General features: G+C 41.7%; 1 protein-coding gene across 3 annotated transcripts in view; it reads left to right on the top strand.

Annotated features, from left to right (window-relative positions):
• Positions 1 to 21037, top strand: part of IMPG1 (interphotoreceptor matrix proteoglycan 1) — a 132121-nt gene that overhangs the window by 96729 nt on the left and 14355 nt on the right. For all 3 annotated transcript variants that reach the window (XM_058734519.1, XM_058734518.1, XM_058734517.1), the window contains 2 exons: positions 5021 to 5532; positions 8486 to 8705. In XM_058734519.1, the coding sequence (XP_058590502.1) occupies positions 5021 to 5532; positions 8486 to 8705 (732 nt within the window). The remainder of the gene's footprint in view (positions 1 to 5020; positions 5533 to 8485; positions 8706 to 21037) is intronic.

The raw sequence follows: 21037 nt of genomic DNA, 5'->3' as shown, positions 1-21037 counted from the left end.
TCTGCAGCCCCTCACTTCTCCTCAGAGGATGGAGGATAGAAGTGAAATTTCCAACTTCTAATCCTGTCTTGGTCATTCCAGTGGCCAGCCCCCATCCTGATGCTATCCAGGAACCCACCAACATTCACCTCACTAGAATGAAAGATGTTCCTATCACCCAGGAAATTACAAGGGACTTAGGAGCTCTGTGTTAGGAAGTGGAGAAGAGACCAAATGTATATTTCTTATTATATCACAACTACTTACTAGCTGTAACTTTCAAATGTGAAGGTCAACTTGGCTTTTGGAGTTACTCTGCCATTTTTACTGATGTCACTCTCTATTATTTCTTAGAACTGCATTTGAATATACAATTATTCCAAATAAGCACTTAATTTTTTTAGATCAAGTCATATTAAAGTGTTCTGAAAAATACAGCATTTCCCTACTTCACATCTCCCCACTGTGCAGTCCCACTTACCAAAAGTAGTCTTTTGACTCAGTTAGCAATTTCTTCTGGAATTTACTCTTCCCATAATTTTAAATGCTATGCATTTTTGAGTCATCAGTTATGTATATCATTTATTGTCTTTCTATTCTTGTCAATAAAGGTTTATGTTTCATACAATACCATTCTTCTACCACCCCATCTTCCCAATATGGCAATAACTTATTAAATCAATATTCATCACTTACATATTCACCACTGACCTATTTGCTCTATGTTTCCTTTCTGTTTTCCTAGAGTTAATGTTTTCTTTGATTTTTTTTATTTGCTTAGTTTTCTTTGTATTTAATGTCATTATTCTCAAACTTTCCGCTGAATTTTCTAACATATTTTTCCACATCGGGTAATGTATCACTTCCAATGTTTGGAGACCTTCCTCTCTTTCTGTCTAGACTGCTACTCTCTAAGCCTACAGAAAGCTGTCCCCTGAAAATTCCCTTTGCTATCATCCTTAGAATTTCCTTGGCCTTCTTCTGAGTTGGATTCCCTGATCCCTAGACTTCAGGCTTCCTCTCTCTGTGTTTACTATCTTGTCTTTTGGAGCATATCCTCCAACAGTTTTGTCAAGTTAAAAAATTGACTGCAATAGCAGAAGGTTTGATGATACAAGCATTCTATATACTTGTCTCTTGAGACACCTGGGGTACCTATCTCCTTGAGAGACCCCTTCACCACCTTTCAGGGTTTCCCTAAGTTTTTTTCAGTATCCCATTTCTTCCTATTTCTTGGTTTACCATTGTTTTAGGTGAAAACATCCTGAAAACGGGTATCTGGGAGGGATTTTTTGAGGCTTTGAGTGTTTGAAAATATTTTTTGTCACGCTCACACTTAATTGATAGTATAGAACGCCATCCTAGCCGTGCTGCCCTCCCAGCCAGCTGTTACTGAAACATGAAAAACACCTTTCTTTCTTTGGCTTGCTCATTTGCATTTGCCGCATGGCTAAACTCTCTCACCTCCTTCAGATCTTGCTCAAATATTAGATTTTCAGTGACCGCTGTGTATACATTGCCAACCCAACATTCCCACCCATTTCCCACTTTACTTTATTTCCATAGCACTTATCACCACTTGGAATACTACATATTTCCTATTGTTTACTTGTTTACTTTCTGTCTTCCTCTACTAGACAGAAAGCTCCTTGGGGCCAAAACTTTCAACTCTTTTGCTCACTGATATACTCCAGTACCTGGAACAGTGCCTGGCACATAGTAGTCCATCAGTATTTATCTGTTCAATGCATGTATAATAAACACTTATTTCCTGTCCCTATAATATGCCAAAAGGAAGGTAGTAACTTTCTTGTCATGATAAATAAGAATGGATTTGTTTGATATAGAATTAAGAAATTGCTGGTCATGCCACTTGAAGATCTGAAAGAGATTGTGGAATCTCTTTTTAGATTTTTAAACATAAAATAGATGGCTACTGATGTTTATGACATAAGTGTGTGTGTATCTTTTCCTAGAAACATTTAAAATATTCTTTCATCTGCACTTGTCTGTCACACTTTGCTCATTTTGTGCTTTGCCTTCCTCTGGTTACCAGTAGGGTTTCTGGCTGCCCCCACTGTGCCCATCTTAACCCATTACTGGCTTCTCTCACTGTGGACTTCAGCTTAACCTGAGCTCATCTACTTTGGTTTAGACCAATGTCTCTGCAGCCTTTGCTTTTAGACAGGTCTCCCATGCAGAAAGTGACCAAACTAACCATTTCCTCTCTACCCAGCAGCTGGGATTCTAACCAGCAACCCCACCATGCACACTGACATATAAATACAACCCACACCCTCACAGGAATCCCACACACACTGTAATATAAAAGCTAAAAGTCATGTTATTATGAGTCTGCTCATTTTGCATACCTCATGAAATGGCTTTCAGTGCTTGACTTCTCTGTTGCAGTGTAAAAACTTCATGTTGAAATGGCCTGTGTCACTGCCATGTCTAATTTCTACATAAGGATCTAATGAAAAGATCATTATTTAAAATACATTTAGAAGTGGTGCTGAGATGCGACAATATTTTTATTTCAAAAGAATGACCTATAGCCTTAATAGATTCAGTCTCAAGCCAAGAGAGAGTAGAGTTTTTTAAAACCACACTTAAGTAGGACTGCTAGAATAAGCAAAGAAAAATACAAGAGGCCCAGCTAAATTTGAATTTCAGATAAATAATGAACAATTTTCATCTAGTATTTCATCTAGGAATCCTACATTTAAGTAGCCAACTGTTCTGTCAGTGAAAGGACTTGTTTAGGTTTATTTTGAGTGTAAAAGATGAGTGTTAAGGTGCTACAAAGGGAAGGGGTTAGGAATTCACTTTTACTGGTTGATGACATAAGGCAGTGGACCATTTTAATCTGGCTAACGTCTATACAGTAACAAAAGTGTGAGTAATAAGATGCTGGCCCAGAAACAGAATGCAGATTTCTATCATTGTGCTTCTTCCCAGACCCTTATCATCTAGAGAAGCAGCAACATCACGTCATAGGAACACAGGTTTGTAAGCATTTATTTCCCCATGACACGAAGAAGTCCAATCAAATCACGGATAACCCTCAAAGCCTTTTCATTTACTCATCCCAGATCCTTCTATGGATGTCTTAGCCAGCTCAGGCTGCCTTAACAATATATCATAGTCTAGGTGACTTAAATAGCAGGAATTTATTTTTCAGTGTCTGAGGCCAGGAAGTCCAAGATTAAATTGCCAGCTGATTTGGTTCCTGGTGAGGCACTTCTTTCTGGTTTGCAGAAAGAAGGATGCCTTCTCTTATGTGGCAGAGAGAGAAATCGTGTCTCTGCATCTCTTCTTATAAAGGCACTAATCCCTGGGGCGCCTGGGTGGCGCAGTCGGTTAAGCGTCCGACTTCAGCCAGGTCACGATCTCACGGCCAGTGAGTTCGAGCCCCGCGTCAGGCTCTGGGCTGATGGCTCAGAGCCTGGAGCCTGTTTCCGATTCTGTGTCTCCCTCTCTCTCTGTCCCTCCCCCGTTCATGCTCTGTCTCTCTCTGTCCCAAAAATAAATAAATGTTGAAAAAAAAAAAAAATTTAAAAAAAAAAAATAAATAAAGGCACTAATCCCATTCATGAGGGCTTTACCCGCATGACCTAAATACCTCCCAAAGACCCACCTCCAAATGCTGTCATATTGGAGATTAGGGCTTGAAAGTATGAATCTGAGGGAGATACAAATATTTAGTCCATGGCAATGAAGATTTGAATAAAACTGGTATATATCCAGAGAGATCATGGATGTTAGAAAACACCATTTATGACACTTGAATGAAGTATGGGTAAACACACCTAAGCATTCTCCCCAAGCAAGAGAAAAGAGGGTACTTCTCTGAAATCTGGGTACAATTCACCAGCAGGCAGATTTTATTTTAAGAAACTAATAAATATAATATGATTCTACCTTTCAGAGCTGTTTATCACTTGGAGTTTCAGTTTGGGTGATTGCACTCTAGTAAATTAGCTGACTGAGAGTCCAAAGATTATATCTGCCTCCAGACAGTCCATTCATCATGCTTAGCATTTGGATTTCAACTCGGCTTTCCCACATATTTGCCAAAATGCTGCTGAAGTGATCACAGAAAGCTCCTTGTTTTGATCTGCCTAATGCCTTAAATATTGTCAGTGGCTCTGGATTTAGGTTTATTGAAATATTTTAATAACCCACCAATCTCTTATCTGAAAGTTTCATATGACCACTTTCTTAGTTCATAAATACTTACTGATTTTAATCTTGTCCCCAAAAGGGAGTAGACTTTGGTGGTTTAGTGTGTTCCTACCCAAGGAAGAAATGCAAAGTGGTGGTAGAAATTATCAAGGTATACTCATGTAAAAGTGAAAAGATCTTTCAATACTATCAAATATTTAACAAGATGTATAGCCAATACAATGTTCACATTTTATGTGTCACCCACACCTTTACTTTTGCAAAATCATTTTGCAAATTGGCAAGTTATTCAGTCAGATTATCCAATATTGGAAAAGCATAATTTAAGTTTTAAGTGGTAAAACTACCAAAATGTGTTCACTGGTATCCAAAAAAATCCAGAGGCATAAAATGCAGGCTTGCATGACTGGAAGGTGAATAAAATTTCTGGGCCCAAACTGCATAGGTAATTGGCTGGGAGTTCCAGATGGCAGTGTGGGATCCAAATATGTTCCAATGCCATCTGTGTTTTGGCAACACCTGGTGACCTTGTCAGTTTTTACCAGCTGGTCCCTAGGTGTGTTGTATCTGGCTAGGCAGAAATTCCCGAAATTTTTGGTTACTGGTGGTCTTTTAGTGTCATCTTCCCAGAACTATTTGGGCCTGAACAAAATGGGTACAAGGACCCACCCTTTCTCTCCCTAGGTTTGGACAAGGGACTATCTATCCTTTCTATACCAACTCCTTAAACGTTAAAACAATCAATGCAAATGCTGTTTGTTTGTTTGTTTAAGTTAAGTCTGACTTTGGATTTCCTTTCTTTCTTTCTATTCTTTGTGGAAAATACTTGGATATAATGAATTGGACTCGGAAGCTTTTTCCACAGACAGTTCTTGGTCTCCACCTGCTTCCCTATCAGACACTCTACCTTTCTTTACTGCCTCAAGCATCTTCTCTCTGACTAATCAAAGTGTCACAGACATAATGCCCGTCGACCAAACAGTACTAATCCCAGGACTAACCATCCCCACAGATGATTATTCTGCCATCAGCCAATCGGCTCTGGAAATTTCACAGCCATCTGCATCATCAGGCAGCCAGGAAATAGTGAGAGACTTAGATGTAATGGATATATCTGATGCCCCTGCCTCCTCTCAGCTACCAAGATTCAGTGGGTATGTTTCTACCCCGGATCGTTTCTTGGAGAATATCACACCTAGCCCAGCTTTACAGTACATCACCACTAGTTCTATGACCACTGCCAGCAAGGGCCAAGAGCTGGTAGTGTTCTTCAGTCTGCGAGTCGCTAACATGCCCTTCTCCAACAACCTGTTCAACAAGAGCTCTCTAGAGTACCAGGCTCTGGAGCAACAATTCACACAGCTGGTGAGTAAGCACTGCTTCCGATTCTTTGTGTGTTCTTCCTTTCTCTGTTGTTACTTTATAATATAATCACTCTCTGTCTTGAGCAGTGAATGTTGAGAGAGACAAGCCTCTGAGATAGCTGTGGCTGAAGGCATTCAGCTAAAGTGTGGGGATGGATTCAGATCCAATAAGCAAGTAAGTTCTGTGGTAGACACTCCGGACAGACACTGCCACTCAGCCTCATGAGATCTTACCCTTAAGGTCTTTTCATTATAGTTCTTACTTTTTTTTAATTTTTTAAATGTTTATTCATTTTTGAGAGAGAGAGAGAAGGGGACAGAGAAAGAGACACAGTGTGAGAGGGGGAGGGGCAGAGAGAGGGAGACACAGAATCCGAAGCAGACTCCAGGCTCTGAGCTGTCAGCACAAAGCCCAGCACAGGGCTCAAACTCACAAACTGTGAGATCATGACCTGAGCCAAAGTCAGACACTTAACCAACGGAGCCACCCAGGCACCCCCATTATAGTTCTTCCTATTTTAGTTTTCCCAGGGATAGTACATAGCCATTCAAGCATGGGATGTGGAATTTAAAAGCAATAGGAGCAAACTTTTCCTAGGTTATAACGCCACAAGCTATTTTCTAGCCATCAAAATGGAAGGATTCAAAATTAGAAAGGTTCACAACAGATGAGGCCAAGACTTCAAGTGTAAGGACTCTTTTCTTAGCTCTTCTTAAGTTCCTGTAAAACTAAAAAATAGCTAAATGGCTATCATCCCTGATCCCTAACAAAGAAAATGAAATGATGATCATGATGGCATATATCTTTGATTATAAAATACCCCCCAAACTCACATTTATTTTCTTTCTACATGTACAATAAATGTATATAATAAGAAAGGCTCAACTCTCTGATACCTCTGTACAGCCAATTAAAGTCAAGTACACAATGCATATCACAAAAATTGTAGAATTTCTGAAAATACCAGAAAAATATTTGTAAGCTTCATATAAGTTAAGTAACCATGCAAATTAAAGCCACATAAAAACCAAGTCTTCAAGTGAACTCTAAAAGAAAACTTTGTTTTAAGGTAAGACTTTGTGCTATCTCCCCATCCCCGTCCCCCCCGCCCACACACACACACCCCAGTGTGGTAAGTAGATACTGGGACAATCTCAGGGAACAGAGACCCAGTGCACCTAGCTCAGGTGTATTAATGAGGGTACATACTAAGCTTCCATAGTGAAGAGATCAAGAATATAGTAACTTAAGTATGGTGACAGATCATAGCTACGCTTGTGGCCAGCATAACATAGACTTGTCGAATCACTATGTTGTACACCTGAAACTAATATAACATTGTGTGTCAACTGTACTTCAGAAGAAAAAAGAATATAGTAACTTAAGTAAGATTCAAGTTTATATATTTGTCTTCAACGTGATGGATAAGGCAGTTCTGCTCTACAGTGCCATCCAGGGACTCACATTTCCTCTATCTTATAATTCTGCCAGCCCCCAATGTTATTTCTTCATTCACACAATCAAGGCTGAGGCATTGGTAAATCCCTGTTTCCACTTGAGAGAAGAGGCCCAGGGCAAGCAGTTTCCTAAGCAAGTGATACCAAAGTTACCCTCATCCCTTCCACTCATATTCTGTTGATGGGAACTAGTCACAAGGCCACACCTCGCTGCAAGGGAGACTGGGAAATGTGGTCTCCAGCAAGGCAGCCTCATGCCAGTGAAGAAGAAAATGGATTGGGGAGACGGGGGCAGCTAGTCATCTGCATACCAGATGAAGACAGGGAATCCCACCAGAGGCCAACGCAATGCTAAGACACAAAGAATGAGCCCAGTCAATGTAAGTAGGAGAGTACCGAGAGTAGACTGAGAAAAGAAGTTCTACATTTTGTATAAAATTTCATTTTATTTTTACAATAACCTGTGGGGGTTGGGGGGGCTGGGGAATCATGGCTATTGGAATGTGGGCAGGGTCAGAGTTAAAATCCTGGTGGAGTGAGGACAGGCAGCAAAAAAAGTAGATCTGGGCCAAGCCCGGGAGATTTTAGCTTGCATCTGTGTGCTGTGTTTGTAGATGTCACTTCATGAATGAGGGGACCAACTTTCAGGGCCAAGAACAAGGCAAGATACTGCTGAGCTTCAGACATTTCTGCAAAATGATCTCAGGGATGGCTATGACTCCCAATAGGCAGGTGTGAGAATCTGAAACACAATGCCCTGGGGCCTACTTTTCAGATTATTAAATTACAGTTTGGGAAAAGTCCTTAGGGAACCACTTTTTCTTCTTCCTCACAATTCAGATAAGTGCACTGAGGTACAATGCAATGGAGAAATGGTTTGATGAAGGTCACACAGATAGCTGGGGACAGTTCCAGGACTGACACCCAAGTCTCCTGACTGCCAGTTCCCTGCTGTTTCTACTACACAGCATATGAGTTGACCACGAAACATGTCCTGCATGGACAGACAAGCTGATATGTAAGCTGTTATTTCAATAGGGTCATTTCAATTGGTTGCTTCTAAGTAAATGTCCCATTTATACAGCAGCAGGTCAGTCTGCTCCTGGGCTCAGTTTGGAACATGTTTTTATTGGTTTTTGTTTTGTTTTGTTTTGTTTTGTTTTGTTTTGTTTTGATAACAGAACCTGGCAGTCCTGCTTTGCTGATAGCATTGGCCTAGATTTTTAAAAATCCTCTGTTCTCACAATTCATCAGGAAGAAAATCACTGCCCATCCATCTCAATACACAAATAGAAAGGTGGAAATATGGTACATAATCACTGCAAACAGATCATTAAATAGTCGTGTTCTGGTCTCACATTAAATCCAGACACAAAAATAAAAACAAACAGGAACTGAAATGTATGCCTCAGATAATGAGAAGTGAGTATAAATGGAATTAGTGGCAGCTGAGCACTTAGAACACAGTTAAGGGTCAACCATCTTTTATTCTGCAGCTGGTTCCATATCTACGCTCCAATCTTACGGGATTTAAGCAACTTGAAATTCTTAACTTCAGAAATGGGAGTGTGATTGTGAATAGCAAGTTGAAGTTTGCTAAGTCGGTGCCATATAACCTCACCAAGGCTGTGCAGGGGGTCTTGGAGGATTTTCGTTCTGCCGCAGCCCAACAACTTGACCTGGAGATAGACAGCTACTCTCTCAACATCGAACCAGGTAAGATATTCCAACCCAGAAAATTGTGGGAGGTTTTGGTTTTGTTTGTTTGTTTACCAAACAGTTCAACTTTGAGGCCACGAAATTCAAATTAAAGTCACACTTGATAAAATAACATTGTGGAAGTTAATGGATCACCTTGTTAGAAAGGTGGGGCCCTAAAATATGCAGGTTCAAGTTTTCTTACATCAAAAAGTAGGGAACAAGCATACCTCTTCCTTCACAATCTGGGAGCTTTAATCCCTCCCCCCCCCCCCCCCCAGAACACAACTCCTGCAGTGTCTTAAGAGACTGTTTTTGTTGTTGTTGTTTTTAACATTTGCCACAGCCAACCTAATTTATATTCTGCTGGAAGGCAGAAGCACTTTCTGAGCAAACTGCAACTGGAGGGTTTCTACCTAAGAAACCTTCCAGTCATAGTTAACTATCAGCATTTCCTCGTAATAACACAATTCAGGATGAAACTGAAACAGCGTCCTGAGGAAAGAAAACTAATCATTAGAGCAAAATTCAAACTTGGGAAAAAGCCACTGCACTATCACCAAAGAAAGAAGAAAATAATGTCCCTTCCCATTTGTACACCCCAGATCGGCTCCATGTGTGGGTTAAAACAAAGAAGTGTTAGATGTGAAGACGACTCTTAAAGATAATGGGGGTTAGCCCAGAGCTACCTAATAGAAAGCAAGCATTCATTCTGATAATAAAACATAGTGTGTGTACCATTGTAACCAGCTATGCCCAAATTGGGAACTGTTTCTACCATTAGTTTCAGAATTCTGTTTTCTAACCAATCAAGGGAAGTTTTTTTAAATTCCCTGGAGTGCCAGGGGGCAAGGCTCCAAATCTACTGCCAATGAGACCTTCCAGTCAGGTTCAACACAAAGCTTCCTAATTGGCTATGAATTAGTGAAGTGAATCTTTAACATCCTCTCTGGCTTTCTGTAAACTAACAATGAAGGCAGAGGGAAAAGGCCTTGGGCAAAATGCAAACAAAGAGGCTCAGTTGGGAGACACATATTTTGACAGAGCAGAACTTTGAGCAACTTTAAGAAAATTGCCTCCTATCTTAGTAAGGCGTCATTAAAAAGACAGATCACCCTTCGGCACTGAGCCTGGGAGTGCTTACCTCTGAACAGGGGCAGCTAAGAAAGCCCTGAGGACCCCCTAAGAAATCAAAGACCTCCTAAATGCTGGTAATATACTGCCTCTCCCCCTAAAAACTACCTCAGAACTGAGAAGGAACCAGGGAGTGCCTGGCAGTTAGGGTCAGGAGACCAATTTCCTCAGTCAATTGAAAGCAATGAACAGGGACTTACATAGGAGAATTTGGAAAGCCTAACAGAGGTGAGGGGCCAATTTCCTCTCTTCCTTCCTCCCTTGGAGAGCTGACAATCTGCTTAGAGACCCATCCGACAAATGAGAAGGTCAATATAAAGAGCCAAGTTGAGACAGGGGAGAACTCGGGTGTCCTGCTGGCTTCTCAATGGAGGTGCCACTTAAGTAGTACCTTAGAAAGAGAGCAGGAAGCTGGCGGTACATTGCCACGGATGCATAAGGCCCTAGTGACGTTGGAAGGAAACACAGCATAGCAATGACTTTGGAAGGCCATAGTCCTGAATGTGAATCCTATGTACTAACAGCAGCACTCAATTTCCACAACTGGAAAAGAGACAGTAAACAGTCATGAGGATTAACTAAAAGAATATTTGCAACACCCAGCAGAATTAGAAAGCCAAATACAGATTTTATAAAAGTTAAAAATAAATAACAAGAAACTTTATGAACTCCCTATCTAAATCAAAATGGATAAATCCAATATCTAAAAGGGCTCCTATTTACTGTAAGAGGCCACTGGGTCCACCTGCCCCCAAAAGCATTCCTTCCCAACAGTGGGGAGGTGGGGAAAGTAGAAGGTATGAGCAGGCAAGGAGGGACAGGCAAGGAGTGAAGGTGCGCTTCTCCACCTGAAGCTAGAGATCCTGGTTTAGTTATTTCACCAAAGGCAAGGGTAAACTCACCCAGGTAACCAGCTAGTGCTTGATTATCAGACCTTGACCATCTTTTACATTCTACATGCTTGATCCAAAACAATAAACATCCATCCACCACCGGATCACACGTTGATGAATGAAAGTCAGTCCCTGCCCAAAGGAACTTGCAGGATGACCAAAGAGGGACACTTTAGAAGGATGCTGGGATCAGACATATGTCTTTTTTATTCAGAAAGACTTTGTAATGAGCACTTTCTGATATGCCACACTTAGCTGCAAATTTCCATGAGTCTGGAAATCACTAAGGCATAATGCAGAAAGCACAGTTTTCCTTTAAGTCCCATTTCATTGAGACCTGGTCTCTAAAAAGTAGAGAATTCTAGTCCCTCTGGGCTGGTCTTGGGCAGTGAAAGACAGCCTGTGGTAGTTGGTGGTGGCGAGGGCTGAGCATCCATGAAGACAGCCAGTACCATCAAAAAATAATTATTCAATGACTCTTGTTAAGATGGCGAGAAAGATTTTATTCAAGGACGGCCATCTTGATATATGTAGGAACCACTGCAGTGGGGCCTTGAGGTGGGGGAGAATGGACTTAACCCTGAATGTAGCATGGGCAAGTGGGAATTTATAGCCAAAGAGCAGCGTGGTGGGCAATAGATGGAAACTTACCAAGAGGAAACATCTAGGGTAAGGGGTGAATTCTGGCTAACCCAACCTAAAAGGATTCTTGCTAAAGGCAGGCCAGGATGATCGCACATCACCTGAGGGAGGGTGGAGAATGAGAAACCTGATTAGACATTGAGGGTGATCAGATGTAAAGGATGGGGGATTCTAACTAAGCCAGCTCAGCCGGATTCTTGCTAAAATTGGACAACAAAGAGAAACACTAGAACCCAAAAATGGAGGCCAAGCTGAGAATTTCAGGGGAGGCTGAGTAGAGCTTGGTCCAGGAGAAACTTTGTCAGACCAGAGCTGGAGAGGCAGGATGCCAGCCACACACGTGTCAGTGGCAGCAGCAAGAGCTGCCATTGGAGGGTCTGAGGAGGGAGAGGGGGCCACCCAAGAGCGAGCAGCCATCAGGCACCCACTTAGACAACACACACGCAAACACTCGCACCTCATCCTCAATTATCCCTGTTCACACCCTGGTCCAATCCAGGCAGGGACAGTCCAGACCCTAACACACCCAAAACCATTGCTTCTGAACACAGTTAATGAACTTCTTACATCTATTAATCTCCTTATTTTATAAAAGTTCCTGAAGCTGAGTTTTAAAACACTATTCCAGGGGCACCTGGGTGGCTCAATCAGTTGAGCATCTTGAGTGGCTCGGGTCATGATCTCAAGGTTTGTGAGTTCAAGTCCCGTGTCAGGCTCTGTGCTGTCAGTTCAGAGCCTGGAGCCTGCTTCGGATTCTCTCTGCCCCTCCCCCGCTCATGCTCTGTCTTTCTCAAAAATAAACATTAAAAAAAAATTTTTTTAAGTGCTATTCTAAAACAAACAAACAAATGCCCTGTAGTTACAGTAAAGTGTTCCTAGCATCGATCATCCTGTATAATTTTAGTTTGAGGGAATAAGTACAATATTAGTATTATGATAATAGAAAAGAAAAATGAGTGTCTAGATTTTAAAATGCAGATGATTTTCAATAGTTTTCTTCCTGTTTTCTTTCTTTAATCTAGAATATGACAGGTATTTTGCTCCCAGGTTTTCAATGTGACTGGCTGATCCAGATTTTCTCCTTTTGGTGGTATATTGGAGTGTAAGCTGTCATGGTGATTGACAAGCAAGCTGATTAAAATGTCCTCCTAGTACAACCAACTAATCGTGTTTCCTCTCAGGTCCCTGGACCCCAAATGAAGATAATTACATAGGTTGGACAACAAGGACTCAAATTTCAATTTACACAGTCCGTGGCTCTATTGCTGGCATAGTCTTTTCTAGTGTCTAAGGCTTGGGTACAGCAGTACCCATCCCCCAGCATGTAGTAAAAGAGGTCTGAGGGGCACTTATAATCAAAATCCCAGATAATTCTGGAAGGTCATTTTAGCAAATACAAGAAACTTCCCCGATTCAGGTCTGCTCTTGCCAGTGTTTACTTGAACTCACTAGTACTGGCCCAATCTGTTGAGAAAACTCTCATTGAAAGAAAACTTAAAAAGGAAATATTTAGAGAGAAGGACAGCTGCTAGAAATACTGTATGCCAGGAATAAATACCTAGCTTTGTCTATGGAAGAAAATCCCAGGAATCTATCCTTGGAAAACAGAGAAAGCATCCTATAATTTTAACCTTCTCCCAACCAGGATGGCCAAATACAGCAACATTTACTATGTGTCTTATCCCTTGCCCTTCCCTTACCATCTTCTTGGGAGGAACAAGAGATCAGAACTAAGCTATAGAACACCGGAGGATCTCCTGCCTCATGAGTGTCCAATGTTGCCCCATCCTGGGAGCCTCCAGCCCCACCATCCCTTCCTCCTCCAACCCTTATCAGAGCATAACCCTTAAAACATGAAAAAACATAATTTTCATACAAACAGGTGTGAAAGTTTGCTTTCACTCATTAATAAGGGAATCATTAGGGTGATGAATCTGGTCTAAAGAGGCTCTGGAAATGGGAATTTTATATAGCCAGAGAAAAAAGGAGAATGATGAGTTAAGAATGGTATGCTAAATAGAAAAGAGAAAGTATAATCATCTTATCTTACCCATTTTCTATACAATAACTTCTAACTCTATGGAGTTGTAAAATGCTATAACCAAAAGTAAATGGTAAATCAAAGTTACTGCCTTTTAGAGGTCGGCAAAGTGTGTCTTAAAGAACCAGATGGTAAATATTTGGCTTTGGGAGCCAAAAGGCAAAATCGAGGATATTATGTAGGTACTTATGTAACTAAAACTGGTCTTAGCCCAGAAACCATAAAAATGTAGGCAGCTGGCAAGGTTGCCCACAGGTGATCCCTATTTACCAGAGGGGATTGTTAGTGCTCCAGCACGACTTTTAAGGTTATGTGGTCAACTTCTCTCCTTATTTCCAAATGTTGGATGGTTTCCTTAAACCACCAGCTTCTTATTCCCTCTGGCCCTTATTTTTGCTGTTACAGAGAAGTTAGACAAGTCAATGACAATGCAATCATGATTTGAGACCCTGTTCATTCATATATTCAGTAAACACTTAGGGGTTATCTGGTACCAGTCAGGCACTATTACAGGCATCAGAACCCCCAAAGTGAATCCCTGCCTCAAGGAACTAAAGCCTACCAACCAAGAGAAACAGACACATATACAAAAAGCTCTAATCAGGTCTACTAAATACAATAATCAGGTCATGAACAGAAATGTTATGAAGCACAACAGAGCAATTAATTCTATAGAGGCCAGGGAATGTCATGGCAGGCTTCCTAGATAGATGGCGATGTTGAGTGTGGTACCTTGGCAAATCCTGGGAGTGGGGGGTGGGGGGAGAGGACAGGCAGGGAGGTTGAGGAGGGGCTCCTCCAAAAACGGCTGGAGGAAGATGCAGACACTTCTGGAAATTTCAGGATACTTCAGTTATTTCACTGTGATAGCAGCTTGGGACACAAAGTAGGGAAGGAAGAGAGTTCAGCCTGGAAGGAAGAGAAAGGTGTGCTGAGCCAGCACGTTTAAAGCCAAGTTGTCTAAAAGCTCCTGTTCAATCTATTTATATCTACTTTGGTGTCCTATTTTTCTTTTTTCTTTTCTTTTCTTTATTTTCTTTTTTTTATAACTGTGGTCTTTTACAGTTTAAACTTTAATAAAATCTTGTAAAACTCAAAAAGTCTTCAAACTAAGTACTAAACAGCCCTTAAAGTATTCTCAAAATTACAAAATAAAAACGTAGAGTTTATCATTCATAAAATACTTCCAATTTGGGAACTACTTAGCAAAAATATACAGGTAGCTACAAAAGGTGGATACATTAATTCATTTAAATGTTTTAATGCAAAAAATAAAGCAAAAATTAATAAACTATCTTAAGGATATAAAAATACTCCAAAAATGTTTTGGGGAAGATGAGTTTTACAGAAATGGACATTTGGTGAACTGCCCTCCATCCTATGAAGTAGCTGTCTAGAGACCAGAGGCCAGTGCTGAAAGTATACATTTGGGAAACCTCAGTTGAAATCAGAGAACAGGTAAAAAATGGCCCAGGGCAATGTACAGGGCAGGAGAAAAGGAGAATCAGGACTGAATCTCTGAGAAACCCCAACACTTAATGGGGAATAGAAGGATTGTTGGTGAAAGGAGCCAAAGACGGTGTTGCAGAAGCCGAGGAAAGAGAAGAGCGGGAGAGCAGTGGATAGAGGCCATGTAAGTTGACGGTTCAGAGGTCATCAGAACCCTTCGCAGAAACAGTCTGCTAGAGTGGCAAGAGCTGAGGCCAGATTTTAGTGAGGTTGGGATAAAATGGAAAATGGGAAAGTCAGCATGCCCTGTCCACCTCCTGTCTTAAAACCTAGAGCAAGGCTCCTACCCTCCCACAGACACTGGAGATAGGGGGTGCTATCTTCTTTGGTGGTTACATTTCAAAAGAGAGGCTCCTAGGTCCTTGAGAAAGACACTCTTGAGTTGTAATACTGGCAAGAAGCTTCAAAGATGATGGACATCTCAAACGAGCAGAGAATGAATTTACAATTACAAGTTTTCTAAACTAAGAAAGGGGAAGTCAGGGGTCTAGAGTTAGTCAAGCAGAGGGCAAGGGGAAGGCAGTCTTGGTCAGAGGATTTACCATTTCTCTCTATGCCCTGAGTTTATTATATTTACAGGCAATGCTCAGACAGACCAATTATTTAGTTCTATTTGCAAAATTTGACAAAAAATCCAATCAAGTCTTTTTCATTTATTTTCTTTTGGCCTAATGTCAGGGTGGAAATGTAGTTTATGGTAGTAATGCGGAGAAGGGGGAAGTATTATTCCATTGTTACATTTATACCAAAGAGAAGAGACATTGTGAAACTTCTCATGAGACTACTAGGGGGGCATCATTCCACATTCAGATCAGCATCTGAATTCCTGGATGTGTCCTCTAAATGAGGGCTATTAATCAGTTAGGCCAAATAATATCTGCAGAGGTACAGACATGGAGTAGAAGTGACACAGTGTCATTACTGTGTGTGGTTTGCCATTCACCTTTTGAAAACAACCTGAATAAATGAATCTATGATATAGAAAGTATAAACCAATGTTAGAACTATCTGTGATTTATCAACTGAAAAACTGAATAAATCACAGCTTGCTCACTATTCTGCCAGCATCTCTGGCAACTAGCATCATCTTTCATTTAGGCTGCTATGAAAATTCTCTAGAAGCATGTAGGGCTTTTATGCCAGTTAGCTGTGCAGGTTGAAGATTTCAAACATGCAAAACTACACATACTTATTCTAACTTATTCTCTCCTTGAATTCCTAAGAAGTCTCCTCAAATATGGGCAGATTTCAAGGCTGGTAAATGGTAAACATTGAAATTAATTAGACTCTGGCATCCAGGATGCTTCCAGCCAGAATGTGAATTGGCAAACTCATTTTCTCTGGAAAGTTGCATAATTTGAAAGATTTGCATTTAGTTGCCAGCTCTGAAAAGTGGTAGATGTCACTTATCACAACAATGACAGTAAAACAGTAATAGCCACTATCAACATTTTTAATCTTAATAAATAACTATGCAAAGTAGGTATGATTTCTCCCCATTCCACAGTTGGAAAAACTGTGTTTCAGAGGAGTGCAAGTAACTTGCCTTTTACGGGTCACACAATCACCAAGTGCTGTCACCGGAACTCAATGGCAGTTTTGTGTGCTTGCTTCAAGTCTGTTTACTGCCTCTTTATAAAAAGAGCCTTATCAACCCTCCTGCTGGGTATACAAAGGGTTTTTAATGTATTTGGAAAAAGTGACAACACACTTAAGTTTAATTAATCCTGAATGAATTGTTAGGTGTCACATTTCACCAAGTGAAATAGCCTATAATATTTTGTTACATTCTTAGAATGCCAAAAGAAAAAGAAAAAAGAAAGGAAACAAAAAGAAAAGAAAAGAAGAAAAGAAAGAAAAGGAAAAGAAAAAAGAAAAGAAACAGAGGAGAGGAGAGAAAAAAGTCCCAAACTTCCTAACGTCCCCTATATTTGAGTTATTGGCTCTGCCAGGGGGTCCCTTCCAAGCTGAAGCAGCCACAGGAATTCTCCTTCCAGGATACTCTCCCAGCCTCTGCCCCGGCCCCATCTCCTGTGTCTGTGGCTCCTGTTTTTACTCTGTTGCTGTCCCGTGCTCCCTGGGATGCCATCCCTGGGGATTTTCCGTTAACACCTGCTTTCATTAAGGAACCCCAGTATTGGCTGGACTGCCAGATACCTTTTGCCCTCTCGAGTTTCAACCCATGCCCTCATCCCACACTTGAGCCTCCCCATGGAGCTTCCTGAAGATGCTCCTAGAGTCCTTCATGGAACCCCCTAATGCACACCCTGCAGGGAAGCCTGGGCTTCAGCCCAGCTGCACAGCCTCCCACAGCCCCTGCTATCTGAGCGCTCCCTCTGCCAGCTGATCCTGGGACACTCAGGCCCTAACACCCATGCACCCAAAACATTTCAGTTTGGTAGATATAAATAATGACCGAGAGCAGAAATAATTCTGGAACCTCTCATCCGGGGCAAGAGTGGAAAGGCATTCACACATGCATTCATAAAAGAGTTACTGAGAGCCTACTATACATAGTTGGTGGTGGTTGTTCTAGAGAATGGAGGCAAATTAAAGTGAAATTCAAGGTTTTTCATATTACATGTCCATTTAAACCAGAAAAGAACTCCCATTACTAGTTTATTTAATTCCACAAATGTGTATTAAGCTTCAAGCACATGGATGGTGCTATGCTGTGTGCTATTCATTGTTGAATGATTATTCTCACCCTAATCCAGCCCTTCAGCAAGAAGCCATAAGCTAAACATGTTTTGGCCAATAATAAAATAATAAAACAATGAAGCGCTAACTTATATATAGATTTTTTTAAGTTCTTTTATTTTTTTTTAAACTTTTTTGGAGAGAGAGAGCACTCACACATGAGAGCCAAGGAGGGACAGAGGGAGAGGGAGAGAATCTCAAGCAGGCTCCATGATCAGCGCAGAATCTATGTGGGGCTCAGTTTCAGGACCGTGAGATCATGACCTGAGCCAAAATCAAGAGTCGAATGCTTAACCAACTGAGCCACCCAGGTGCCGCTTAAAGTTCTTTTAATCACTGAATTCCATCCACAGTTCTGGAGGTTTGTGCCAGCGTGTCCAGCTAATGTTCCTGCTGTCTTGTTCCAGTAGGACACCTAGAATGGGAGATTTATATTTGAGCTGCAGGGACATCAGCGATCGTCTGGTTTAAAGAACCCATTTTATAGGAGGGCCAAATGAGACCTAAAGATGCTAACCTACTTTCCCAAGACCACAGCCAGTCACTGGGAAGTGCCCAGAGCATTTCCTGGAGGCTTCTGCACTGACAGCAGAGATAAGCAGACTCACTCCCTCTGCTGGTGCAGCAAATCCCAGAATATTCTCAGGATTTGGGAAAATAAAGCAGGTGGGCCAGTGTGGAAGGTGAGGCCCCTGCATCGTATCTCAAAGGAACCCTCAGGGGAGGGCCATGTTTATTCAAATTACTAAGTGCTAAGCACCAAGCACTGTATTAAAGTAATATTCACATCTTGAGAAGGAAACAGACTACCAGTTCTGCCTTAACTAGGCCTTTCATGAATAGTAATAAAAACACTAATATTAATTAATAAAAATACTGAAAAGTATATCCTATGACTGCATTGGTATAAAGATGAATATATCCAACTTGGATTATATTAATTGGTGGGTTTTTTTTTTTTTATTCTGATAAAAGAATTTAAAACACATTCTTCAGCACCTAAGAGTATGCTGGGCTAAAGCCATGTGTCCTGGGCCCTGCAGATTACCAGTGACTGGGACGCAAAGAAATGACGCTTCCCCTCCTCCCCACATATGAAACCAGGACCTCAAAGCCTTGGCTAAGAGCTGGGGGGGAGGGTTGGAGAAAGGGCACTACAGCTGCCCCGACCTCTACCCCTCCTCCTACCCCTCCACCCCAACCCCCGCCTCCTCTCCCCGTCCCACCCGTCCCCGCAGCGGGCAGGCGCGCGCGAGGCCAGGTTTACTCCCACGCCGACTCGTGGGAAATCTGGTCACTGCGTCCAGGTGTGAAGCTTGGTCACTCTGGGCGCCAGGGCGCGGCGGGCCCGCCTGCCTGGGAACTCCGCAGCCCAAGCTGTGCCTTTTGGGAATGGGAAAAGATGATCCAGGAGTTTCCACCACATTCCCCCAGGCGTCCAGGCCGGATCTGTCGCGGTAATCACAGAGTAATAATGGCTCTATCAGCCGTCCCCTGCAGCTCCTTCCGCCACCGCGCCAATTCCTTCCAGACTTCTGTTTCCTCCACCGGCGCTCACTGCACAGTGGTTTTTAAGGAGGAAGCAGTCCCGGCTCTTAAAATTTCATCCCTTAAATCTATTCCTACTTCTTTGCTATTGAGCGCCATCTAGCGTACACTAGCCTTCATCACATTGAAATGGCCTGGTGGAGGAGGGGAAGTCCACGAAAAAGACCTCAGGGGCCCTCAGCCCAGGTGAAGCCTGAGTTTCAGCCAAACAGAGCTGAAATTCTGCCTTAGGACAGGACCCTATCAAAGGGGATACTTCACTTCCTGTCCCACACGTGAGTGTTGCCACGGTGTAAGAGAAGGGCAGAATGAAATTATAAAGAAGAGAAAGAACGGCAGAAAGGCCGTCAGTCAATTCACAGCCCCAAGGTTACCGAGCAAGTGACAGGACACTCTGCAGCGATAGGGAAGAGGGCGGTGCGCTAGGAACTGGAGTTGGTAACATGAGCCCCTGAGACCCTCAAAGGCCTAGCAGACCAGGAGAGTCTGTTTTCAGGCCTGACAAACATGACTAGAAAAAGACACTCTTGGACCATCAAGAATCTATGAATGTATAAGCTGCTTGGAGAACAGGACCAAAACAAAATAGTTTTGATTAAACTCAGGAATAGAGTTTAGTGATTCATCACTTCCATATAACACTCAGTGCTTATCCCAACCAGTGTCCCCCTCAATGCCTCTCATCCTTTCAGCCCTTCCCACCCACCCAACACCCCACCAGCAACCCTCAGTTTGTTCTCTGTATTTAAGAGACTCTTATGGCCTGTCTCCCTCTCTGTTTTTATATTATTTTTGCTTCCCTTCCCTTATGTTCATCTGTCTTGTATCTTAAATTCTACATATGAATGAAATCATGTGATACATGTCTTTCTCTGACTGACTTATTTCCCTTAGCATCATACACTCTAGCTCCGTCCACATTGTTGCAAATGGCAAGATTTCATTCTCTTTAATCACTGAGTAATATTCTGTTATATATACATACCACATGTTCTGAATCCATTCATCAGTTGATGGGCATTTGGGCTCTTTCCATACTTTGGCTATTGGCAGTAGCGCTGCTATAAACATTGAGGTTCATGTGCCCCTTTGAATCAGCATTTTTGTATCCTTTGGATAAATACCTAGTAGTGCAATTGCTGGGTAATAGGGTAGTTCTATTTTTAAGTTTTTGAGGAACCTCCATACTATTTTCCAGAGTGGCTGCACCAGTTTGTATTCCCACCAGCAGTACAAAGGGTTCACCTTTCTCTGCACCCTTGCCAACATCTGTTGTTGCCTGAGTTGTTCATGTTAGCCATTCTGACAGGTTTGAGGTGGTATCTCATTGTGGTTTTGATTTGTATTTCCCTAATGATGAGTGATGCTGAGCATCTTTTCATGTGTCTGTTAGCCATCTGGATGTCTTCTTCAGAAAAGTGTCTATTCATGTCTTTTGCTCATTTCTTCACTGGATTATTTGTTTTCTGCGTGTTGAGTTTGATAAGTTCTTTATAGATTTTAGATACTAACCCTTTATCTGATATGTCCTTTGCAAATATCTTCTCACATTCCATCAGTTGCCTTTTAGTTTTGCTGATTGTTTCCTTTGCTTTGTTATCTTGATGAGATCCCAATAGTTCATTTTTGTTTTTGTTTCCCTTGCCTCTGGAGACATGTCAAGTAAGATGTTGCTGTCACCAAAGCCAAAGAGATTTTTGCCTCTTTTTCCTCTAGGATTTTGATGGCTTCCTGTCTTACATTTAGGTCTTTCATCCATTTTGAGTTTATTTTTGTGTATGGTGTAATAAAGTGGTCCAGGTTCATTCTTCTGCATGTCGCTGTCCAGTTCTCCCAGCACCACTTGCTAAAGAGACTTTATTCCATTGGTACTCTTTCCTGCT

Source organism: Neofelis nebulosa, chromosome 6 (assembly GCF_028018385.1).
Source record: "Neofelis nebulosa isolate mNeoNeb1 chromosome 6, mNeoNeb1.pri, whole genome shotgun sequence".
Classification (NCBI taxonomy): domain Eukaryota; kingdom Metazoa; phylum Chordata; class Mammalia; order Carnivora; family Felidae; genus Neofelis; species Neofelis nebulosa.
This window is presented reverse-complemented; position numbering and strand designations above follow the sequence as displayed.